Here is a 27,146-nt window from a genome sequence, read left to right on the forward strand (position 1 = left end):
ATGTTTCTCAACATATTTTTCTCATTGATGGCCTTCTCCAGCATCCTCTCCAAGTGTATATTTTTCCTTTCAAGCCAAGATTCACGATCAGCTTGGATTTCTTGTTCAAGTGTTATCAACTTGGTTTTCCTCTTCTTGGTAGCTTGCCATTTTGCCTTCATGTTTTGGAGCTCCATGATGATTTGTTGATATTCTAGTTGTTTATTCCTCTACTCAAAATAGTTAATTATCCACTTGGCTCTTTCCATATTTAGAGACAAATGATGAATGTCATCTTGCTGCTCCCGAATGACTTCTTTGAGCTTTGAGCTTTGTGAGCCCAAATCTGTGTCATCATCCTGAATGAGGATGAAATCTGCCTCTTGACCTCCTGACGGTCCCTCATCATGCAAGGGCTTCTTACCCTTGTCTTGTACCTTCTCTATTGATGGTGAAAACGAGACCCCTTCCACCCCGGGTGGAGATAGTACTCGTTTTGTTGTTGCTGCAACTCAGCAAGTGAAGTGGGCTCCTCTCGGTTATGTTTACCACCCTTGTGAGGTCTCCTTGGTGCATGCATTTATGTAGGAGAATCACTGTGTGTCTCCTCATCTCAGTCATAGAAAGGATCAGATTCCATGTTTGCCAAATGTTTGAGTTCCCTTAGATGAGCATGAAGTGATGTAAGGTGTCTTAAATTTCGCTGCCAAATGTATGAAAATATATAAGGGACTGTGGAGGGAAAGGATATGAGGGGTTTTGGGAATGTTTGTTAACAATATTTGGGGAATAAGGGGTTTAAGGAATAGTATTTAGGCTCTTTGGGACAGCAATTAGGGTTTAGGAACATGTAGCTAGGGTTTGGGATAATGAGAATTAGGGATATAGGGTTAATGAGAATTAGGGATATGGGGTTAGGGAATGGGTTTATGAAACTGGAAAATAAATCAGGGAGGGAGTGATGAAGTGGACTTGACAACAAAAACTCAAACTACAAACCCTAAGCAATTGTTTTTGAGGAAAAATTGCAAGGAGGTAGGGTTTGAAAAATTTCTCACTAAATCACCATAAACACCAAGGTAACTCATTCATTGGTCATGGGAGAAATGTTAACTTACTTGAACACAAGAAGATTGAGAAAATTTTGCAATTTGGGAGAGTTTGTGAGTGAAATCAGGCTTCCAAACCCAATGTTCCATGCCATCTCAATGTGTCGCGCCAATTCATTTTTTACACTACAGAGGGTTGCCCAATGCACCGCGCCATCTCAATGCATAGCGCCTTTTTGCATGAGACTTTTGGAGGCCTTTTCGGTGTTCAAATTAGGCGCAGGATAGCTCGTTGGAAATCTTATTGAGTCTACTTTCCAACCCAAGTGAAATGTTTCAATTTGGAGTTCATTTTTCCTATAAAAATCAAATCTCCCAAGACTGGTCAAAATGTGCAAAATGAGGTTGCCTCAAGGCAGAGTGCCATTGCAGTCAACTTTTGAAGGTCTTCCTCAACTCCAAATTGAGCTCATGATATCTCATTGGAAATATATTCGTGTCTAGTTATCATTTCACTCATCAAGAAAGTCATTTGGCCAACCAAGCTAGGAGAAAACTTGATTTTCCCAAGGTCACTTCAGAGGTGTACCAATTCTCTTGAGGCAACTGTATTTTTGAAATTTCTATAAAACCATGACACCTGTGTAAAAAGTGAAGGAGTTTTTTTTCCTTGGCCTATTTTGGACAAAAACCTCTCTCAGTTTTCCCAAATTCATCTTTTCTTGCTCAGACTCATCATTGAAGTAAAACCTATCCCGATGTGTGGAATAGGGGATTTGTCGAAAATAAGCGAAATGAAGGGGATAAGGGGCTTCTAAATTCTTGAGAAAATTTTGGGAAGTAGGGAGGGATGTTAGGAAGCAAGGGAAAGTGAAATTTCAGAGATTGAGTGAGGGGAAGAGGTCCAAAAGGGAAAAACACAGGCCTAGCCTAGAAAATTGTCAAGTTGTAGCAAGAAACTAGGGTTTGTGCGAAAATGAGGAATTTGAGGGATATCAGTGATCGGAAGTGTTTAATAGGGTACGCTAAGGATAGGGGAAGGTGTATGAACATTAGGATACAATTTTTGCTAATGATTTGACCATCCAAGAGAAATTGCCTTCAAAACCCTAGGAGAGGAAAATGAACCTTACCTAGGCACAACTGAAGCATGAACAAGGTGTAAAATGACCCATTGGAACCTGACATGATGATGACAACCCTCTGAATTATGGTACACTCATCTGAATGGTGACATGGACCAACATTTAGACAACTTTGACAGGAATTAAATCAAACCCTAGACCTAATCCCTAGTGACCAAATTTTGCTTGAAGACTCACTGAAATGACAAAATTTGACCTCGACACCTTAAAATCACTTTGTAAGAGCATGTTTGATCACTGGAGGAAGGCTACAAAGACTGACACTAACAGCCTCATCAAATTTTAAATCCCTGATGAGTTGTTGAACGAATGGTTTACCAAGTCATTCGTAAACAAAATCGCTTGATATATAGCAATGGGTGGTTGTGTTACCGAGGATCAGGCTATTGCCCATGCTCAGTATTTGGATTTGGTTTATTCCCAATCTGGCATGCTATATGAAATGTTTCCTGATGCTCCAAGGCCATCTTCGGACCCAGCATCTTCGAAGTCTCCCGATGTGCCACCTGTTGATGGTGTAATTGGATCAGTATCTCAAACTTCCACTAAAGATTCTTCGAAGAAAAAATCTATTTTAAATATTGGTTCCAGTCATCCTTCCAAAAACCCATCAAATCCTAGTAAAACCTTTGTGGCCAATGTCATCTAGTCTAGCATGGAGGATAAAGCCTCGAAAGGTAAGAAGAAGGGTAAGGGGAAAGAAAAAATTGACACCCCAAAACAGGATCCTCCTAAGTCATTTGTTGATGATGCTTGAAAACGAAAGCCAAAATATCCTTTCCTCATTTGTGAGGAAGATCATTATAGCAAGGATTGTCCCCGACGTGTAGAAGTTAGTCATTTATTGAAAGGGACCCTGGCTGTATTGAAAGAGACATTCTCATCTCAGCAGACTCAGTTGGTACACCAACCACAGTCCTCTACCTCATATGGTTCTCAGGTTTACATGATGATGAGTTCATTGCCTATCTCTGTTGCCACTCTATCGAAAGATTATCAAACCTCTCAAAAGCATATGGTGGAAAAAGAAGTCACTGATATACATTCTACTTCCTCTCCACCCCGTTCTAGTCCTCTTCATATGAAGAGAACTAATAATGAATCTATTATTCGACCGCCTCCCAAATGTGTGCTTCGGAAGTCATCCTAGAGTTGCTCAAAGTTACAGTATTGTCAAAGATTTAGCTCAAGCACCTTCGACAATGTCTGCTTTGGAAGTTCTCCAAACTTCTCCAATGCAACGAAAATCATTATTGTATAGTATTGGAGGCATTGATCCTGCTGATTCGAGCTTCATTACTTTCGATCTTGAAAACAATGTTCCTTGTCTTCCTCATCATATTTCATTTTTTATTCAAGTCATTATAAAAGGAAAGATGATCTATTGGACTATCATTGATGAAGGTGCTTCCACCTACATCATGTTTGTTTCATGTTGGAAAGCTATTGGGTCTCCCCCTCTCAACCAGTACCCAAAAACTTTGGAGGCCTTTGATGGCAAAGGCTCCCATCCTTATGGTATTCTCATAAGTTTTCCTATCAATTTAGAAGGGAAGATTGTTAAGTTAGAAGTAGAAGTTGTAGATGCAAATCTGAATTACAACCTTCTACTTGGGCGAAGTTGGACCCATGTCATGTTTTGTGTGGTTTCCTCTTTGTTCTGGGTGCTATGTTTTCCTCATGAAGGAAAAATTGTCACCGTCGACCAATTGCGCTTTCTCTCTTCTAGTACCTCTAATGGCAACGTCCCATATGTGGGAAATACTGATATTCCATATGAGTGTGGGGGCATGTATTTTCAAAGATTATGCTTTAATGGGAACTTTTTCTCTCCCACCTCCGCATGTCACCTCGATCAACGTGATCTCTATCTCTACTGACCCGTGGATCAATCCTTCTCCGAATCAGGTTGATTCATTTGGTGATATTGTGCCACTAAGTCCCTTAGAAAAAGATTATCATGAAATTTTTTCGACTTCAGTGGCTACTTCAAAAAGTCATGATGTTTTCAGTATGTACTTGGATACCTATTCTCAATCTCCTTGGCTTGGTTCTTGGGATTCTCCGGATCCCTTTAACAAGATATTCCCCACCAACTAGAGTATTGTTGAGTTTATGTCTCTTGACGAAACTCCTTGGAATTATGCCCATAATCATTCCTCATTTCTTCGAAGTCTAAGTGATATTCCTTCGTGTCTTGAATATTTTGTTTCTCATCATCTAATGCACCCACTTCAAACACTTGTTCTAGTGCATGAATTTTTGTCCGAAGGTAATATGGGAAATATTACTGCAGCCATGCCAATCGACATTTCCATTAAAAATGGAATTGTTGATAACATTCATATTGGGGTTTCCTGTTCTCCTAATGAGATCGGGGTTTACACTGACCTTTTCAAATAATTTTGCATTGTCTTTGCTCGGTCATATGAGGAAATGCCTGGTATTGATCCAACTATTGTGGTGTATGAAATACCCACGTATCCTGATGCGAGGCCCGTTCACCAACGGCTTCGTCCCATGCATCCTAGGAAGGTCGCTGCTATTAAGGGAGAAGTTGAAAAACTTCTAAAGTTCGGTTTTATTACCCTATCCCATTAAGAGATTGAGTCTCTAATATCGTACATGTTACTAGAAAGTAGGGAAAAATCTGAGTTTATGTTGATTACCACGACATAAATCGCACACGCCCTAAAGATAACTATCCTACTCCCTTTATTGATCAAACCACTCATGAGTGCGCTGGGAGTGACATATTCTCTTTTATGGATGGTTTTTCTGGTTACAACCAGATTAACATATTACCCATTGATCAATACAAGACGACTTTCATTTGTCCATGGGGGACTTTTTCTTATAAGAAGCTTCCTTTCAGTCTTAAAAATGTTAGTGCTACCTTTCAGAGAGAAATTTCATATGCCTTTCATGATATTAAACACATTGTTCAACCTTATCTAGACAACTTACCGACTCATTCTGCTAAGCGTCGTGACCATCCGGAACACCTTCAAGCAATGTTTTTGGGTTGTTGACACTATAATATCCTTCTCAATCCACATAAATGTGTCTTCTGCATAGAATTTGGTTAGATCTTGGGTTTTTTTTGTTTCCAAAGAAGGTATCTGAACCTATCCTATAAAATTTGAAGCTATTGTAAATCCACCCCCTCCTTCATCGCTGCACCAATTGCAGATTTTGCAAGGAAAGACTAATTTTCTTTGTCGCTTTGTCCCTAATTACGTTGAGCTTGCCAAGGGATTTACTCGCTTGCTCAAAAAGGAGATCCCATTCATTTGGGATGAAATTTCCCAAAAATATTTTGATGCTCTAAAGAAAACACCCATCAGTGCTCCTTTATTGCATCCCCCTGAATATCATCACGATTGTTTCCTATACCTGGTCATGACTGATAGTACTATTACTATGGTGTTGGTCTAGGATGATGATGATGGTAATGAACATGTGGTTTATTATTTGAGTCAAAATCTTATTGACACTGAAACTCGATATTCTCATGTCGAGAAACTTGCCTTGGCAGCGATCCATGTTCAACGATTTTGCCATTACATTCTTTAATGGAAGACCACAGTGATTTGTGACTGTAACCACATGAATTATATTCTGACTCGTGAATTTCTTAGGGGAAAATACTCTAAATGGATTGTTATCTTGCAAGAGTTTGGTTTGGAGTTCACTGCCTCCAAATCAAAGAAATCACTCATTTTTTCTGAATTGATCTACGTACTTCCTTCTACAAATACCTCCATTGTTTCTACTGAGCATATTCGTGATGAAACTTTGTTTCTCATCGGCACTCGCAACCCATGGTACGGAGATTTTATTGTCTATCTTTAGATAGAATCTTTCTAATCTGAGTTGTCTCGATCCAACTGACGCCACATCCGGCTTCAGTCTCAACCTTATCAAATTATTACTGATATGTTGTACCGAGTCGGTGTTGATTATATTCTTCGCAGATATCTAACACTTGAAGAGGTTGAATGAGTCTTGAATGAATGCCACTCTGAAGCATGTGGTGGTCACATGTCAGGTTATGCCACTGCTTAGAAGATCCTTCGTGCCATTATTTATAGCCTTCTATCTTCAAATATTGTATTATGGCCATTCCAAAGTGCCATGAATGTTAGATTTATAATCGCAAATAGTGCACCCCACCAGCACCCTTACACCCAGTCATTACCATTGGCCCATTTGTTAAATGGGGGATATATTTCATGACATGTAACCATCGCTCAGCTGAGGGGCATGGCTATATCATTGTCGTTCTTAACTATTTAACTAAATGGGCCGAGGAAATTCCCACATATAATGTGGACGCTATCACTATTTCTCAGTTCCTCTTTAACCATGTCATAGCCTGTTTTGGAATCCCTCAAGCCATTATCACTAATCAAAGATCACATTTTTGTCAGTACATGATGGCAGAGCTGATTACTTAGTTGGGTCTTCACCATGATAGCTCAACTCCTTACTACCTAGAGGCCAATGGCCAAGTTGAAGCAATTAACAAAGTATTTATTACTATGCTTCAACGAACCATTGGGAAGCTTAAGAAGGATTGGCATATCATGTTATTCTAGGCTATTTAGGCTTATAGGACATCAGCTAAGACAACCACTAGTTTCACTCCATTCCAATGGGTTTATGGTTTAGAGTAAACACTCCCAATCGAGTGCGAAATTACTTCATTAAAATTAGCTATCAAGCTACTCCCCGATACCTCACCTGAAGAGGAGCGGTTACTTTATCTCGAGAGAGTTGATGAGACCCATCGTATTGCTGTGATGTTGATCCAAGCAAAGAAAAATGAGTTAAAGCTCATTTTGATCAAACTATTTCTCCACACATTTTCGCTGAAGGTGACTTGGTATTACTGTATGACTAATCCAACGATAAGTTGGGAGCTATGAAGTTCAAACCTATGTGGCATGGGCCATATATCACTAAACGTTTCTTGCAAAAGGGCGCCTATGCGCTGGTTGACTACAAAGGTAATGCATTATCACAGCCCCACAACGACCTTTATATGAAAAAGTATTATGCGTAAATTCTGTATAATTACTTTTGTACATTACTGTGTGAATTCATTGGTGTGTAGTTATGATTTTTTGGTGTGATCATTTGCTTTGCAGACATGTTCCTTCAGCTTACCTTGTGTTCCAGTTAGTTTGTAGATGTCATTAAACCATTATGTTGATTTTTCTGATGGTGCTTTTTGTAGAACACGAAACTTATCTTCCGAAACTTGGGCACTCTTTGCCCCTGATGGCGAGTTGATCAATTTACAAGGTATTTGCCTGATATGAACAACTAATAATATTTCCGAGTACAGTGCAGTTATTGAAATGTTATCAGAAGCAGTTGCTCTTGGTATTAGAGATTTAGTTGTTAAGTTAGATTCACAACTCATTGTGTTAAAATTGAATAGTCCTTACTAAGAAATCCACAAATTTTATGTAATTTGAATACACTAACATATGCATTAGCAAATTATGTTCTTGATAGAAATTTACGTAACTTATAAAATTGATCACATCATCATCATACATGAACACATAAGTAGAATATAGAAACATGATTAGATGTATATATATATATATATATATATATATATATATATATATATATATATATCTATATATATATATATCATGTCTGTCAAAGTTTGTTCATCAAAATTTCAGAAAATTAGTGTTCTAGGACACATGGCCTTCAAAGACTATAATAGTGCAAAAAACACGACTAGAAAAGGATATTCGCCCAAATGATGCTCGCGATAGCATGAGACCGCTCTCATCACTTGGCCAAACAACCAACGTAGTCTTGCAGATACTCCTACTGTATGCCTCTAGTATTGCAGTGGCACGCCATTTATAGTCGCATATTCTGGAAATATGATTTGCTACTTCTTTTTATGGAGCATATTCTATCTGACGTGTTGCTCGTCACGTCATTGGCGACATGCCAGGAGGCCTTTCTGGTCCTACATCTACACATTTATCACAAGTAAACTCTCAAATCCACATTAACAAAAACCTCATAAAACTTGAAAGAATTCCTAAAACAAGTTTTACCTACATCAGTCCATTGTTCACCCAATGGCAGAGATAGATTTGGATCCCCTCTAAAGTTTGTGGCTACATAGGCACAATCATCCACAACGATCAGTTGTGGGTGCAACCAAACGAAGAACGACGGAGGGAAATGCATCCATTGGCCTCCTCCTCCATGAGGCATGATCTCACTCCATCTAAGCAGCCTTGGATCTTATGGAGCAGGATTTGGCACCTTTTTCCACTAATACTAAAATAGGGGCACATGCTCCAAAAATAAAGTGACCAAAATTGAACCAAAGCTGAATTACTTCAAGTTTCCCAACTTGCCTTTGGTTAGTTGCCTCTTCATGTTGGCCAACAATCCCTTGCACCAATTGAACATTGTTGGAGTAAGGCAATCCACTGCATACTGGAATTGTGATTTTGAGACTTTGTGCAAAGCTTGCAACCCCACTATATGAGCCATGGTGTGTAGGATTGTCCTCATAGGAATATTATCGATGGTCAGTATCTTCACCTTCCCGCTCACAGTTATCTTTGCACTCGGGCAATTCCTTCTGATTAGGGCATTGGCGCTCTCACCTCCACCACGGAATCCAAAGATTTGGACTCTTTCCCCTCTTCTAGAAAATCTAGTAATGAAGTAGATATCATCTACTTCCAACTCTAGTTCTTGGTTTCCAATGATGAAGATCTGTCAATCAACATCCCATAGGCTGATCAGATAGTGTAGCAGCTCATTTTGAGCTCTAAGTCCTTGGGTTTGGAAGAATTTCAATAACTCGTAGTTCCTCAAAGCATTGACACATTCAACATTTTGGGTAGCTTGGTGATCTTCTGCCTCATGGCCCCTTTCCTTCCATTTGATGACCATGTTGTCGAAATCTCCTGCAAAACAACCATTTACATTAATAAAATTCCTTTTCACAGATAAAAAACTCAAAATTTTCGATCAAGAGAGATGATTTCACTTCATTTTTTCAGCCCTATGGCCAACGCATCTATTTTAATTAATCTTGTGCTGGCAACGCGTGAGCCTTTTGGGCTCAAGGGCAGTCAATGCAGATTCGATGAGCAGATTCACGTTGATCGCCCCCGATTTTAAAATTTGAAATCCTCCCTTTTAACTAGTAAAAATCCTAAGAAATGGCATAAAAGTATAATGAAAAGCAGGGAAAAATGAAGAGCTCTTACCTGTAGCTGACGGTTCGTGAAATGATGCCCTGGATCTCTCTCACTGCTTGCCTGAAGAATCTAGGTAAATAGGGTAAAATGCACTCTCCAATTTCCTCCAAGTGAAATGGTAAAACCGTTTTTTACTTTTAGTCTATTTATATATTTGTTTTCACATTTTTGCCAATATTTTATTATTTTCCTCTATATCAATTATGTGTGCTTGTCTTTATGCAGTTACAGGTTATTTTTGATGGTTACAATGATCATTTTTCATTGATTGAACGAGTTTTTTATTTTATCTCTTTTTCAGACTCATAAAAAATCAACGAAAAGGGAACCCCTTTAGAGTCATCTTTAAGCTCTTTTCTAATTCTCGAAATGTGAAAAGATTGTTGATTACTTGTCTTTTTGAACTCATTAAAATAAATGAATTGACATCGTCTCAATATACATTTACCCCTTTTTCGGGCTGAGATTTATTATTTATGAAAAAGGTACACCTTGGTCGATATGGTCAAGAGGTTCTCTTGAATATTTTTTTTCTATCTTTTCGGGTTCGAGAGACAAATTATGAAAAGGGACATGACGAAGTTTCCTTTCTCATCTCTTTTTCAAACTCTCTAAATATGAAAAAGATACTGAATTATTATTCTGCCGAACTCCTTAAAAATTAAATGACGAAAGACTTATCACCTTAATGAGATCGAGTTTCTCCTTCCTATAACTCGTAAAAATTACTAGGATGGATTCATTCGAAGAATTAACTTATATGACAAGAATATGCTATCCCCTTCAAGCTTGTGATAAAAATAATTTGGGTACTTGCTAGAAATAGTGGGGAAAATGAAAGTGAAACATCTCTTGTATAGGTAGCATGTCACTCTTGAACATGACACTCATCTGTTTCTCATGTCGGGTTTGGGATATCCTCACTCAATCACTTGTCTTTCTAGGTTTGGGTGATCCATTTCCCCTCTCATCTGACTATTCCATTTCATCATCATGACCCTTGGTTCTATGTTGATTCAAATGTCGCCACACTCCGGAGTCGTGTCACCGATGTTCAAGAGAAGTCCTATCTGCATTTATTACCTATACATTGCTTAACCTTTTGCTACAGTCTTAGATCATACTTATTTATTCCACTTTATTCCTTGTTTCATATCAATGATGAGGGAATCGCTATGGACCTCCTTCGATGGGTCACTTCCTGTCGACTTCAACTCATTATCCAGAAAGATGAATTAGAGACTCCCTTTCAATACCTTAGAGCTTGCATGCCTTAATGGAAATTTCTTCACATCCGATGACATATTTTCATTATTAACCTTGGATCAGAGGATTCCACGAGTGTTCGACTTCAGCTTCATTTTCATACTCATGGATTGTACTATCGTACCTTAAGGAACATTGTCATTATTGGTGGTTTCTCTCATGCTCTTTAATGGTCCACATCATTGGTCGGTAATCAGGTGGTTTTCTAGCATGTTCAACTTCGACACATTCATTCACATTTTAGAATTCGTACTTTGATCAGGTTGGGATGGAGCGCAAGACCCTGAGTTTTGTTTGATATAACTTAGGCTTGGTGGAGTTATGTATTGTTCATGATTGTACACATGTTTCTTCTATATAGATGGTCGTGACCATACCGTGGGACTTTATATTCATGATAATGATGATCCTTATATATCGGGTGGCTGTGTCCATACCTTGGATGGTTGTGTCCATACCTATTTACAAATGATCCTTTTCATTCGAATGGTTGCACCCCTATCGTGGATCCTTTCACATAGTCCTTTCTATCTGGATGGCTACGTCCATACTATGGATTCATGTTTTGATATTAGATATGTATAGTTATATGTGTCCTTGATTTGTAGGTCTCTTGACAATGTTTGTTCTCGTCCTTGCAAAAGCTCATAAAGCATCTCATCCATCACTCCATGTTTTTCCTTCATGCTTTAGGGGGCATATGTTACACAGTATTTTGTCACACCTCTTGCACTTCCCTATGTCATACCCCGCAGTGCTTGAAAATTGGGAATCATGCAGTGTACCCATCCTGATATACAATTCAGATCCTCCCTAAGTCACTGATGGAAAAATGCCTTGAGCCTTCCCTAAGGAAGTAATCTCTAAAATCCTAATTTCAGGATCAGTGCAACTGTGACACTAGCAACTAGTGTTGATGACAAGTTGCACTATACTAGCCTCGTGCTACCAGCGCACTTTTTACTTGGATACTTATGCTTATCCCTAAAAGGAAAGTTTTCCCAAACAAGACAAGAAGCTTCGTGATCTAGAGGCTTCCATAACGATAAGCTGGAGGTTGCTCGATGTGGATGTGGTCGAATTCTCCCAATATCCCTTTGATATTATCCCTATGAGTTACCTCATTGAGATGAGGACCTTCTCCTATCTTTCGAGAGATACTAACTCCCTTTTCCTGCCTATATATTCATCCTTTCCCATTCCCAAATGGTTGGCATTAGGTTATTTGCACCCTTATGCTGAGATAGTGCTTATATGCTACTCATTTGGCTTGGAGAAGGAGTTATTGGAGAGATTGAGCTTAGATTTGGACATTCACTCAAGGAGAGCTTATTGACATCAAGGAATTTTTGTATGCTTCCTCTTTTATTTCATTAATGTATACAACTGATGGTTCACTTTCCATAAATTTTTGTGTTAATGCATCATTTATCTTAATGCTCCTTGATTTGTTAAGTGGATTACTTTCGATTATGCTTGTTGTACTTGTATGCTTTGTTGTGTCCTTGATCTCTTGTGCAGGTATCCAAACGTTGTGAGCAGTAGAGCTGAACTTGAGGAGAAAGTGATTTGAGATCTTCAACAAAGGAGCATGTTATAACATCAGAATGAGGCATGCCATATTCCTCTTCTCTCATTTCGATTGTAATTTATGAAATTGTCTTGTAGATTGTCACATAGGTTTCTAGTCCCACTCATTAGGCTAGAGCAATCGCCTCTGTCCACAGAGATTATTTTCCTAGAAGACAATTTCTCAACACCCCTACATGTTGATGATGATTATTCAACCTTCAAATGGTTAGTGTGATAACCACATCCTCAATACCACATATAAGCAACGACTATCATCAAGGTTGTAGTGTCGTAGTGGGGATTTGACCTCATCAAGAACATAGGAGGATGGTATGGCCTGAACAACCCTTCTAATTTGATCCTCTCAATTGAAATTATCAATGAATTTTGGAGGTTTAAGAAGGAACATAGTAGTTACTTCTTGGTGGATGTTTCTCCTCTTGGATGACTGTATATATAAGGAAGGTAAGCACTTGATTGTGACTATTTTGCAATGGACACAATCAACACTTTCACTTTGTGACCAAATGAAATTAACTTCCTTGGTCTGCAATTGAATGTAATGTGAGACCTATGGGTGAAAAAATAATTCTAGAGTCTGGGGCATGCCAAAATCCTAAAACAAGTCACATGCTTGGGTTGCAATTTGTGGTAGAAAATGTGAGCAGTGGAGAGAGAGACCGCACTTGAGAAATGTGTTTGTAGAGGTTGCATATGGAAATCACGATTTTTGCAAAGGTTGCAAAGTCACACTTTGATGGGGGTTTCACTTTCTGGATGCACATTTGAGGAAAATGAATGCGACTATGTGACTAGTGAGGTAGGTTGTGACTCGTGAGGGTCAAAAAGAGGAACTACGACTAGTGAAAGTCGCATGGTTGAATTTTAGTTGAGGCTACAACTCCAGTGGCTAGCATGAGACTCATAATGGTGAGCTTACGACTTGGGATATGTGACTTGAGAAGAGGTCACGTAGTCATGTTGAAGGTTCAGCTGCATTCACTTCTCTTATTACTAGATATCACAATTGCGACTTTGTGACTTGTATTTGAAAATTTGATCCAACTCAAAACCATAATCTAGTTGTGCGACTATGTAGGATCAATTTCCAAGATCGTTGTGAACTTACAAGGATTAAGCATCATGAAGTAGCATCTGTATATCCTTTCATCAATGTCAATAACCTACTAGACCTGGGCATGCAATCACTTCACAAAAAATTCTATGCTCTTTAACACAGGTGTAACTTCTTTCCTTTGTGATATTCAGAGGGTTCTTCATAAATTCCTTCGCTCATCTCTCGAATGTATTATTATTTCTCCTTCCACTGTGATCATATCTACATTATGTGATAAAAAAAGCTCTAAGGCTTTCTAATTGTAGTAGCTCCTCTCTACTATCAAGGGAGGTGCGAGCCATGCAGGTTGTCAGTCACTCGATAGGTTGCAAAGTCTCATCCTAAGGAAGGTCACCACCTGTTGAGAATTATATGTGACTCTAGTAGGTCGCAAAGTCGTGATCTAGTGAAGGTCTCATTCTAGAGGCTTCCTAAAGATTTATAATGTGATTTTTTGACCTTGAAAGAGGTCACATGTTAGGGATGTGACTGGGTATAAATTGCATAGATGCATTTTATGGAGAATACCCTGATTGAAAGCAAGACTAAGACTTGTTCATCATTTCTCAAAATCCTTCATTCATTCTTCACATGCACATGCATTTTCATTTCGTATATTCCTTAAATTCTGTTGTTTATTTAAATTCCTTACCAAAGTCCAATCAGAATTTGATCCAATCCATTCCGAGAAGTCCAAGTTTGAAACCCCCTCAATGTTGGAGTGTGTGCAGGTGGCTATGGTGGTTGCATGGTTTTATATCATCCCCGGTAATCAACCTTTTCTATACCAATTCAGACCTATTCCTTCTTTGCTTACAACCTGCTTGAATAATGGACACCACAAGGATGTATTATCTCTTTTTCATTATCATCCTTCACTCTTAGTGTACAATCTATGGTGCACTTTCATGTGTAAATGGAGAAGCCTCTTATCACTGTTGGCATCAATCCAACGTGTCATGATCTTTCACTAGATGATTATGACACCTGGTGCTTCCCTCTTGTGTTGGTATGTTACATCACTTTGTGAGGTTCATATATACATTATCAATGTAAACCACTTATTCCTTCAGCGTAAACTTGTCCACATCACTTGAAAACCAACCATGCTAGATATCGAAGGATGTGCCCTATGTTTCCACTCTCTCTTCCTCCAATGTTGTGTCAACATATGCCCTAGTGTATGATGAATTTTGTGAATTCCTCACTGATTCATTTTACCTTCAGATGCCACCCCCATATTATTTCATTTTTCTAAACCTTCAATATGTGTCGTGGTTAGCACCGTGTTGCCCAAATCTCATACCTATGTCTTCTACATTCTAGTCTAATCATACCAACAAAGCTTGAATCACGCTTGGCGTAACACCTTTGTGCGGCCATTCCACATAGCATTTAGTTGTCATTTTCCATGTCTTGGATATATATATATACACACACACACACGTAAAAGAGTAATTTTATTCACAAAATGGTTTGGCTTGCAGCCCCATCACACCTCTACAATGCTTTCAATTTATACCCATTCTTTTTTTAAACATTTTTTTCCTCCTGTTATATTTTAAAACATCTCTCTAACACGGGTAGGGAATAGAGCTAATGATCGCGCCTTAATAATAGCTTTGAGTGTGTTACTTTTTTGGCCCTACATGGCACAAAGTGGCCACAAGTTAGTTAAATGATATCATGTAATAATGTTTATATTTAATTAATAAAACTAATATGTGTGACAAGAATAAAGGAAGCACATGTAAGCTTCAAAGGATATGCATATGAGTTCAATGTCCTTTGACATTGCAATACCTCAGGCATTTGGTGACATTTGAAGGATTAGCCTTTCATACCCCAATAGGGTCTTTTCTTCAACAATGTGTCAGCCAAGCACATAAACGAACTTGATGATTGTAGGTTATGCAATTAATTTCTCTACACGATGCAATGGTAGGTACAACTAGAAGAATTCTCAAGAGAAAGCATGTTAAATATTGGGAGTACATTATAATATAGTTGAGACTTTCATCATGAGAATTTAGGGTTTCATAAGTGTGTGAGCGAAGTCTCTCTTTCCTAACCCTAAATTAGTTAGGGAGAGGCCATCGTTCAATAAAACAGAGTATATTCACCTTATGGCAATGCTCATTAAAATAGGAAGCATGAGGGTGCATGAGGTTTGTAAATCCTTATCAGAGAAACCACCCCAAAAACCATAATTCATCAATGTGATATGGATTGCGTGAGTGGGGCACAAATAGGGTTTGAAAACAATTGGGTCGCAAGGGAAAATTACCAGCTCAGAACATGATCAAAACCCTTATGGATTTAGGCAAGCAGAGGGGGGACTTGGAATTTTGAATATGCCCAAAATTTTGGGTGTTGTTGTAGCGAATACAACAATTGGTGAACCACTGGTAGAACCCATCATCTCTACCAACATCCCTATAATAGATCGAGTTTGGATAATGATGCAAGGAAGTATTGAACATTCACTATGGGTACCACTTGTGTTACCTTGAGATTTACAAATATTCCCTTCCTTTGTGTCTTAGCTATGTCCTTCTAGTCATTAAACATGAAATTATAAGTTCACGCATGTGAGTAGTTAATGATCATGCAAAGAACAAGGTAGAGGAATCAGGGAAAATTTTAAGAACCCCCCTAAATTTATATATATAATAAATGGGCAAATCCCCATGATACATAGGAAAAATGGAAGGCGATTTTATCAATAATATAATATGTATATATAATTTTTTGGTGAATCTCTCACCAAATTATATTATCTTGTAAAATCATGGCGAATATTTCATTGGATTATAAAATCTTATAAGATCTTGGCGAATATTTCACTGAATAATAAAGGCTTTGTAAAGGGCTAACAAAGTTCATAATGAGTATTTCTTGTAATAGCTTGGAGCCTTGCTAATCAATCCATCAAGAACCAAAAAAAGTATATTTCTTATAAGTATATGCTTTATATGGAATATAAAGATATTTCTCATGGAAATTCAATTAGGTTTAGCACAGGTGGTAGGGAGAAATCCTACATGTGACAATGTGTTGGACACATAATGAGTATTTCTTGTAATGACTATGAGCCTTGTTTTCTAAGCAATCCCTCGAGGACTGAAATATGTATATTACTCATATGGAATATAAATATATTTCTCATGTATTAGAATATAAATATATGAGTGAGGAGTGGGAAATGAGCCACAATAAGTCCTTAGAAAATTGACATGAAGAAGATAAGTACAAAAAATAAAAATAAAAAAGGTGAAAATGGAAAAATTGAGAAGAAATACAAGGGAAAAATGGTAAAACAACAAATTAATAATCCATGGGAGGAACAATGATTAGAGATAGTGAGGGAAGATGTTCCCTCGGCCTATGGGTAACAAAGGTAGACATTAGAACTCTCACTTATGCAAGTGTAGCTAAACAAACATTAAGCTCTATGCCAGTCATGAGAGGGAGGAAATCTGGGAAAGAAATGTGAGAACAAGAATTTAAATGGAACAAAGCATTGGGATTACAATCCTTGCTCGTTGAGTTTGGGTACTTCCTTTGAGGCCTATTGAAAAATTAGGAATGATCTATCTCTGTATCTTGTTATATAATTAGTTTGTAAAATAGTTGCCGAGTAGCTATGTTAGAGCATGGATTTTGTCAAATGTTTTTTACTCATCCTACCTATCTTTAGATGGAGATGAACAAATATGAATATTGGAGATAGAATTCTCCCATTTTTTTGTTATAACAAATTGCACAGGTATAGCCATGTCCATCATTAAGTATGCCCCAACTGTATCGACAATATTCCCAAACCAAAAAATTTGTTTTATGCAGTGGTGCAGCTAAATTAAGCAATTCTGCTAATTTAGCAGAATAGATAACTTTGGAGGTAGATGACTGAGACTTCGCAAGAAATCCAAGAAGAAATTCTGCCTGAACTTGAAGAAATTTTTTTCGGATTTGAACGATTGTCCATTACGCCTGCACCCAAGCCACCATTTTCTATCTACCAAGTTCCTTATGAGTGTTACGAATGTTGATAATAAAGAGAAGGAAATTTACAAATGCACTGATGTAATTTATCCTCAACATATTCCTCACTCGTACTCCCAATATACGGATTGCTTTGCATATCCTCTAAAGGTTAAAATAATAGTGGCAGAGGTAGATAGAATTTTAGAAGAGAAGAGAAGAATATTAAGGCGTACTGAAGAGAAAAGTATGGGGAGTTGGTTTTTATACCCTAATTTTACCATGATTCATTTATATGGTTTTGAAAAGAAGGCCTTTCAGCTACCAAAGTACGTTTCACCCTTATTTTTTGCTTATGAAGTTCTTAGGAAAAAGATTATTGTGAATGAATTACAATCTGTCTCTAAGAAAAAAGGAGCATTATTTAGCTATCCATATGCAATTTCACCTCTAATTGCTAAAAATAAAAAAAGCTATAGATATCCTAGAAAGGGAAATGTTGTCTTTATTATATACATATAGTACCACCTGTACCTACAGAAGATGAAGTAACAACTCATGTTTCTCTGAACTGTACTAAAATACAGATGTAGGATATTAATGCAGAACTAATAACCCCTATCACTCTATCCACTGCAACGAAAAGAAAAGAAGAGATTGTGACCCCGTCTGATAAAGGCAAAAGAAGATGACATTGACACTGACATGTTTGAACAAGACGTAGAGCAGCTGGATAAGGAAATCAACCAAGCTATTAATGACATAAGGCTGAGAGATTCAAGGGCACATGCCCTTGACATTAAAGACAATTTTACTGAAGGAAAATAGATAATGGCGACCGGTGCGGAGTTGGCTTTATTATCAGAACAATCTTGGTCAGTAGAGGTTCCAACACTTAAAGATGCAACTTGCTTCCAATAGTCATTTAGGGACATATTGTGAATTTTATCCAAAGGTATAAAAACCAAGCCGAGCAACAAAAACAAGTTCAATAAGCTCTAGCATTTGCGTTTGGCTAAGGACCATATGGGCATGCTACCCACAATTGCTAGAGCCATTATTTTGCATAATCCACCCCCTTGTGCAAAATTTGCATTGATCTCTACTAAACAAAATCGTAGCTTTGAAGATCCTCAAATAAATAATTTTCTAGCCTATGGAAACCTAGTAGGGGGGTGTCTCTAGTTGTAACGAGATGCTAGGAGTCCAATAGAATCGATGGTTTTCCGATTTGAGCACCGGTTTGAATTTTATGGAAAGTTGGAACTAACTTCAAAGAACCATTTAGAGACATATTGTATTTTTGGTCCATCAATATAAAAACCAAAGATAGTTCTAGACTTAAAATTTATAAGGTCAGTTCAATTTTTCTCCCTAATCTAGGAGATTATTTCTCTAATATTATAATATTGTCAATATATTTTATTTTATTAATTTATACTTAAAATTTAAATATCTATTCAAATTTATTTAATTATTTAGAAGCAAAATGTCCACCTAATATAATATAACAAGAGCCACGTGGTGACAATGTCACTGCTCATTGCCACCACATGGTTTTTGTTTATTGTGCAAAAATGACATGGGTTTACTTGTGAAAATAACATTCTTAAAAAATCTAAAATAAAAATAAAAAATAGAAACATTTAAAAGAATGGATAATGTTTTTTTTTTAACATAAAAATGATATATAGTATCTATATATTAAAATTGAATATAAATTTATATTTGTTATAAATATTTAAAGATTAAATTTTCTAAAAAGAATTTTGTATTTAAAAGGATTTGTAAAAAACACTTAATAATATTAGAACGATAAAAACTATTTATACATAACCATATATGTATAAGATGCAATTCATTTTAAAAGTGTAATTTAAAGGAGGTAAAGTTTCATTATAATATATTAATTTGTTTTTGAGAAGGTAGGTATAAATTTTAGATCTATGTTCTTTTTGGATTTGTCATCACAACATTGCCTTAGATTTTTTTTTTCAAAATTATAAGTTTGAAATAATGAAATTGTTACTTTAATATATAGATGATGTCCTTACTTATAATGTATATATAAGTAGTGTCATTACTTATTTTCTATATATAGTGAGTGTCATTACTCCCCATCTCCATGTATTAATAATGTTTCATTTCAAACTTTGTTCTTTCATTCTCTAAATCAAGATTTAGATAATTATGCATTACATCTTGCCTTCACTAAATTTCATTCTCTATATCTATATATCTATTCCATACTTATTTGTTTCCTTTTATCTATTCCATACTCATTTGTTAGTTTAAGAATATAATCGCATGAAATCCTAATTTTAGCAACTTAGCCATAACTAAAGACCCTTTTGTTGTTTAAGTTCGTGATATTGACCTTGAACATTTACCCATGTCATCAAAGTAGTTGCAAACATCGATTCACAATATGGTTTCACAAAACATGTTGTACAACCCCCGAGTCAAATCATCAAACCATTCAAAGATTCACGGTGAACATTTTCTAATATTAACTTACTTGGTACCCACTGAAATGAAAATTGCAGAGGTTCTTTGAACTTAAGCTCACCAAAATGAGGAAACAAGAAATCTAGAATGGGTCGTATTTTGTTAGATTTGAATTCAGTGATTAACTTATGGAAATGGTGGGGCAACATTACTGGGAGATTCTTCTTTTACATGCCTTTAATTCAGTAATTAAGGTGTGGATTTTAAGAGTGGTTATTGCAGATGACTGTTGAAACCAATTTCCAGAAAGCTCCACATGTTAACCTAAGTACTGAATATTTGAGTGCGAAGAGCATTAAATTGAAAAGCAACATATATTGTCCTAATTATGAGAATTTAGCTCCAGGGCAATACAAAGCAGCTTCTACTAAGTGGAGAATGTAAAATCTAGACAACAAACCTGCTTGAAGAGACGAAACATCTAATGGTGGGAACCTTGAAGCAGGGAAAGACCCTTATATGGCACTATTTTACCATAGCTTAGCCTTTACATTTTTTTTCTCTTTTAGGCATATTTTTTGGGTCAATTTCCTCAAAATTAAGTGGGAATTTGTGTGAATTACATATTTGAATGTGTGAATTTGAACATTTCATGGGTTTCTCAATGTGTTTAATTTATTTATATATTCAAAAAAATATTTTAAATAAATAAAACTTTTTACTTAATTTTTTATAGTCAAATTCATGGAAAAAATTAAAAAAAAAAAAACATAAAACAGTTAAATTGCACCTAACTATTAATATAACTTAACTATTACAATGCTTTGTTTTCAAAGTATGGGCAGGTCAAGTGCACAGATGAGTCATAACGAAAGGAGGTTTGGGTCATAACGTAAAGAGGATTGTATATTAAGTGGGATTGCCTATTTCTATGACTCATCATTTTTTTTTGGTTATCTTTGCTCTTATTGAGTCTTGCATTCATACTTGTTATTATAATTTGCAGAAGTATGGGAAAACTTATAAAAGGCACAGTCTAGAACTAGGCAATCCTACCTGCCATAGAATCCTCATTTCGTTTTGATTCATCTATGCATTGAGTTGCGTAGGCTCTAAAAACAATGTAAGCAGTGAGTACAGACCTTGATGCTACAATATCTACGTTAAGTTATAAAGCCTTTAGTTAAGTGAAAAACAGGATATGGATAAAGCATAAGAATCCAAGTAGAAGCCCTTAAAAAAAAGGTTTCCTTTGAGACAGGTATGCCCCTGATTTACTCACAAAATTTTCTATGATAAACATACGGCTCCTGGGGAAGTATAATCATCATAAACACCTGGATTACTTGAAGGTTTGAGAGCATGACTACAACTTTTTCAAAATTTATCTCCAAGCTTGTCTGGCTATTGCTCTAGAAAAGTCTAGAGTGAACACTAAATTTCAAAATCCTGTAATCTTTAATATGTTCAGTATATGCAGACATCTCATTAGGACAATATACACCAAGATTAGCCTGTACCCACAGGCATCCTTTACTTGAATTAATCATCTTATCCTTGTTCCAATCCACTGAGAGGAGAACTTGCAGGATGGAATAATTTATTTCAGAAAAATCCCAAACTTACAATTTTTAGAAGGGAAGTTTTCAAGTGATCAAAATGTCCCAAATAAGTTTTTAATTTTCCTTAATTATAGCAATATACAAGAGGGAATTAAAACTGGTACAATTTTTTTTATTTTGATAGGTAAAAGATAGGAATTATATTAGAGAACAGTACAAGGGAATACAGAATGTACATGGCAAGAGTCTTTGGCCATAAATGATACAAAACTATTGGAAACACTCTTGCCACACATTATAACAAACCATGAAACATTTCAAGGTGATCTCCGTAGCCACATTGATTAATCTGTAAAAATGCAAAATTTAATTTACAAGTATCAACCTAGTCTCATTTGTTGATGATACTTAGCAAACCTAACTATTTGGGGAAAAAATCCGTTTTATATCTTGTTCTCCAAAATTCCTTACAACAGAAGCCTCAAGAATCTGGTGCTCCAGCAATTTCCTGTAGCTGAAAAGGATCTGCTACTTGATGTTGATGGCATTGGTTTTGATTGCAGGATGGTCTCCAAATGCGTCTTTAATAGTGTTCAATTGTTGGTGGATCTTCCTCAAACCTGCCCTTAATTTCTTGCACTCCCAGCTCTGACCCCAACCCTACATAAGGAATGCCCTCTTCACTATTAATCCACTTCCCTTTGTCATCATAATGTTGTCTTTAATACTGAGATTCCAATTGTTGGTGGATCTTCCTCAAACCTGCCCTTAATTTCTTGCACTCCCAGCTCTGACCCCAACCCTATATAAGGAATGCCCTCTTCACTATTAATCCACTTCCCTTTGTCATCATAATGTTGCCTTTAATACTGAGATTCCAAGCCAGAGGCATGCATGTCCTGCATCTTCCACTCGATTATCCAATTTTTACTAGGAAGTTACAGTAATAGAAACTGAACTGAATGAAAAATACCCACAAAAATGAAGGATCTAAATGAAGAGATGAGTTTCTCCAATTATATAAATAAAAAATTTAAAATATTAGATAAAATTGTGATTATAAATTTGTCAATTTTTAAAATTACGGATATAGAAAATGGTATTTTTTTATTACTTGGTTTTAGTCCTCCATGAGTGCTTGTATCAGAAGCAGTAAGAGTTTTTGTAAACTGAATGAACATTACTCTTACGAGGCTGAGGGGTAGTTGTCCCTAAGTCATGAGAGGGCTCATTTTTCTGCAACATCGAACCAAAGGTCAGAACATCTAAAATTTTCATCAGTAAATCTTGCACATTAGTAGGATAACATTCCAGAAACTGAAATAAGGACGTACATCTGCCTATGGAAATAAAGTGATTTGCACAAATACTTCATCTGTCTCAGGTTCCGCCTGCAAAAAGAAACAATGGCAATTGAACTTTCGCCTTCCAATAGATAAAAAAGTGCAACTAGAGAAGACAATTGCATTTTGTTGGTTTTGCAGTAATCTTTTCACACAGACGCAATAACGCAAATCCTAAAATATTGTTATGGAAGGAAATAAGCTATGCAAGAACAATTTATTTACTTGAGATTGCACATCGATCACATGGCAAAGAATCTTAGAAGGTATATTATACAGTGGCATATGCTTATCAACCCCTTGGTTTGTTGATGCATCAACCTATTATGGTGTACACAATCAATAAATATGATTAGATTGTTTATATTTTGAAAGATCCATTGGCAATAGATTTTCAAAACCCTATGCAATTTGAGTTGTTGCCCTGAAACACATATCAACATTTCCATTAATTGCACCATACCTGCTCTATATGGCCTTGAGGAAAGTGAAAAGGTCTCTCACCAATACGAGGCAAAGTAACAAGTGGACCAGCACATGCATGCCATAGCTCTTCATAAAGAAGAGATTCACTGACATCTGCAACAAACAAGCACATGTATTAAACCTTAACTACCTTCAGCACTGTTAAATACAAGGGGTGTCTAAGTGGATCAGACAAAAGGCCTTCGCTAGAGTAGATTAGTAGGGGAGTTTCACAGTAAAAACATAAAAAGAAAGAAACCAACAACAACAACAACAACAAAACAAACAAACAAACAGGCTCTTCGATTTTTAATGGTACAGAAAGATGGAACTGTCGTGAGTGGATTTCATATTCCCGGTAATAAACCCAAAAACAGGGCCGCAAATTTTAGTGGAATTGCCTGCTCAATTTCTAGGTCTAAATCAATGGTAAAACCCCATGAACAAAGCACTAAAAAAATAGTATAGTTCATATTTCTTGTGATTCCATACCCAAATCCCATAAAGGAGGCAGTAAAACATTTGGATTATTACAAAAATTCAAAATCCTCCAATCCATCATGTCTATAAAATTGGGTTTATTGAGTATGATCATGAATAGATGATGGTAACTCGCCTGGCAAGGAAGTGAAACAGTTGAATAAATGCAAATGGGATAATAAATCATTCAAGAAGTCTTAATGCCAACAGGTTGTTATGAACTTCTCACACCAGGAAACGTAGTTAGAGATGGCTAATGGGTAAATGATGGTAACTCACAGGCAAGGAAGTAAAAATTGTCAACTAAATCAAGATGGGATGGCAAATCATTCAAATAGGCCTAATGCCCATGGGTTATGAACTTCTTACACCGGTAAATTCATAGTTATGACAGCCAGTCAATGGATTTTGAGTAAAATCCACACATAAGGTAGAAGAAAAATGAAAATGTCCTGAACAGGCACAAGATTTTGCATTTCTCAAGGTAAACCTATGAGAAAAAATGAGGAAATGGGTTCTGGATTTCTTATACCAAGAATCCATATATCCAACTGCAAGATGTTGGTTGACTTTATAGGGCCAGAACACCTCGTATACTAATAAAACTTCTTATCCAAATGAAACTACAACAAAGGTGAGAACAGAGTTACCAGTCCCAATCCCTCCCGAAAATGCATTCTGTGTTGAATTTGTACTTTGGGAAGGCATAAGAGACTGAGGAGCTCCTGCAATCTCATTGAGTAAAGTCAAATAGTTTCCTGCAACCTCATTGGGTAAAGTCAAATAGTTACCTGCAGAACTATTATTAATCAACCTGCCAGAGAAATTTCTTAAGATATTTGCATAAGCCATGATATCTCGTGGGAAGGAAATCAAGTGAAATTACATGGGCCAAGGCTACTTGGCTCCTACTGGATATTGCCGTATGGAAAAAATAAAACTAGTAGCACTATACAGTATAGATGCATATGCCAAATGGCAGTCAAATTTTAAATCAACATTTTTAATAATTGTATCAATTTATTACAATCTCTTCCTACAAATTACAAATAGCCATGAAGCCAAGAACAGTACATAAGCTTGGGAATCGAACTCACCCCAGGAACTTTACTGGTGGCTGAGTTAAATGGGTAAGATTTCCAGACTTTGTTGTTTTTATTTTGATCACGAATTATATACTGTTACCTATGTTGAGATATAATAATAACAAGAAATCTGGAGTCCTAAAAGCCTAGCTTCAACCACTTTACTAAGTATTTTGTCTGCAAAACAACAGGATATTTTTGCCAGATTAGTAGAGTAGATGAGGTAAAAAGACATTTTAATATGAGCAACATAACCCTCCTTTAGATCTAAGACTCCGAAAGGAAAATCCCATCACAAACAAGCAAAAACGTGATGAAATATGTGTTCTTACATCGAGGCGTCAAATTCTCTCCAAGTTCGAACATGTAGTTGCCATTCTTTTCGTCGTTGCCATGGTGGTGAGCCAGTGCGAGAGCCCTCTTCCTTGGGCGTTATATTGGAAGACATAGACTGACTATTGTCTGAACCAGAGGTGGAGTGCTCTGTTGTATTTCTAATACCAAAATCTTTCCCAGTAAATACCAGTGTTGGCTGGACTTACACGCAAAGCGGTTTCTCCATTTCCCAGAAGAATACAAAACCCTTTAAACATATTTCATGAAAGTTTGAATGCCAAGGTAGTGGAAACCTAGTGCTCTAAATGCTAACAAGTGGATCTAGGAAAAAACCGGTTACAGATCAAGATATTCGAAAATAGAAAACTAACTTGAAACTGTGATGGAAGGACGTCCCACGATGACGTTAACTTGCGGCGCTTCCTGGGGTTTGTATGCCCTTCCATTCTTTGCTTCAGGTACGGCAGCATCAAACCGCTCACGTCAACCCTCAAGAGAAAACAAGGAATAGTTACAGACCTAGAACAAATACCCAATGCAGTGAATCAGAAGGTACTGAAATACTAGTGATGTTGGCTCAATATCTGGGCAAACGCTGCATAAATTGAGAGATTGAATGCACCGTACCGAATTGGGCATTAGATCACAGATCTCTGGTACATCATAATCACAGACCATAGGTGACAACAGCCCTCCGGGCCTACACCATGAATCCATGAAAACAGAGAGCCATATACACGAATCCGGAATTCGTGAAAACAGGGCCTGAATCCGTGAAAACAGGGAGCCGCCCTCCATTTGAAAACAAATTAACTTCCTCCATTTGAAAACAAATTAACTTTCGCCCTCCATTTCACAACAAATCTAACCTCCCCGGACCAAATCGACCCTCACAAGCCACTCTCTAATCATAAAAACCAAACTGTAAATCAGAAATATGGCGAAAACAAATTAACTTCAGCCCTCCATTTCACAACAAATCTAACCTCCCCGGACCAAATGGACCCTCACAAGCCACTCTCTAATCATAAAAACCAAATTGTAAATCAGAAATATGGCGATTTTAATCGCCAAAGGAGGGCAAATATCAAAATTCGGTGATTTTAAGGGAATACGATTTTCTAAACTAGTGAATCGGGCAAATGAAAGTTCGGTTAGTTTATCTGTCCATTTTTTATTTTGGGCTAAAATCAAAAATATATATATATATATATATATATATATATATATTTTAAATAAAATTGGGGTTAACTATATGAAAAAGGTTTTTAATAAAAAATTCGCCATCTTAAAATGTAAAAACCCTCAAATTTCGCATTCGGGCTATAATTCGCCCCTAAAATTTATCATGAAAGAGATTATTGTCTTCAGAATTTTAAAATATGGTTTTTCATGTTGCTATGCCGCTAGTAGGCTTGGACAATACCCTAGTGGAGCCACTCCAACAAATCACAAATGTTTCTTCGCTTCCACTGAGCCTGGTCGGTAACCCGACGAAGTTGTTGCATCACCTCTCTATGCAAGAATCATTTCTCAATCATTTACCCTTTATTTATTTTTCATGTTCATATTGACACGTATTATTGGGCATTTATTGCACTAGGGCAGATGAGGGATCCCGACTTATTTTATGGGAAAGAGAGGTTGTTTCTTGCTTGACGTAAACTATACGATATTCTGATTTTTGTTTTCTCTCATGCCTTGTTTCCACATCATATCTCCAATTGATAGGTGAACAATAAACACATATCAGGAAATATCCAAGACCAAGCTGGAAAGAGAGTTCAGGTGACAGATATAGGTCATTTGGACTAATTAGGGTTCCCGACGAGTACATGCTCATATTTTCCTTGCTAATGAGATATACTAATAGGAGACATGTTCGAGATGTAGTTTTGATTATTGGCTCTATGAGAGGTTGCCTCACTAAGCAACCATTACAAATGCACACAACCATTAGGGTTAGGGTTTCAGCATTAGGTAAAGGTGACCAAGGTAGTTGTCCTATGTCCTGCTAGTCATTAAACACCAAATTATAAGTGCATGCATGCCA

At 36.8% G+C, this 27,146-nt stretch overlaps 1 protein-coding gene across 9 annotated transcripts; it reads right to left on the reverse strand.

The window, feature by feature from the left end:
- Positions 1-22,718: 22,718 nt before the first annotated feature.
- On the reverse strand, positions 22,719-26,088 carry LOC149142739 (putative auxin response factor 23). Of its 9 annotated transcripts, none has more exons than XM_089447628.1 (5): positions 25,090-26,006; positions 24,438-24,934; positions 24,323-24,404; positions 23,191-23,306; positions 22,719-22,775 (listed from the first exon to the last, which is right to left on the reverse strand). In XM_089447628.1, exons 2-5 carry the CDS (start codon positions 24,522-24,524, stop codon positions 22,725-22,727), a joined length of 336 nt encoding a protein of 111 aa, XP_089303754.1. In that variant the 5' UTR covers positions 24,525-24,934; positions 25,090-26,006; the 3' UTR covers positions 22,719-22,724. The 9 variants fall into 9 exon arrangements, 5 of the variants coding, with proteins under 5 accessions (XP_089303754.1, XP_089303751.1, XP_089303756.1 ...); XM_089447625.1 differs by having other exon boundaries at positions 24,323-24,934; positions 25,090-25,612; positions 25,721-26,001; XM_089447630.1 differs by having other exon boundaries at positions 24,438-24,463; positions 25,090-25,994.
- Between the last annotated feature and the right edge of the window lie 1,058 nt (positions 26,089-27,146).

This window comes from Pinus tabuliformis, chromosome X (genome assembly GCF_031772625.1).
Source record: "Pinus tabuliformis cultivar Carrire ecotype Pingquan chromosome X, CPIR1, whole genome shotgun sequence".
Classification (NCBI taxonomy): domain Eukaryota; kingdom Viridiplantae; phylum Streptophyta; class Pinopsida; order Pinales; family Pinaceae; genus Pinus; species Pinus tabuliformis.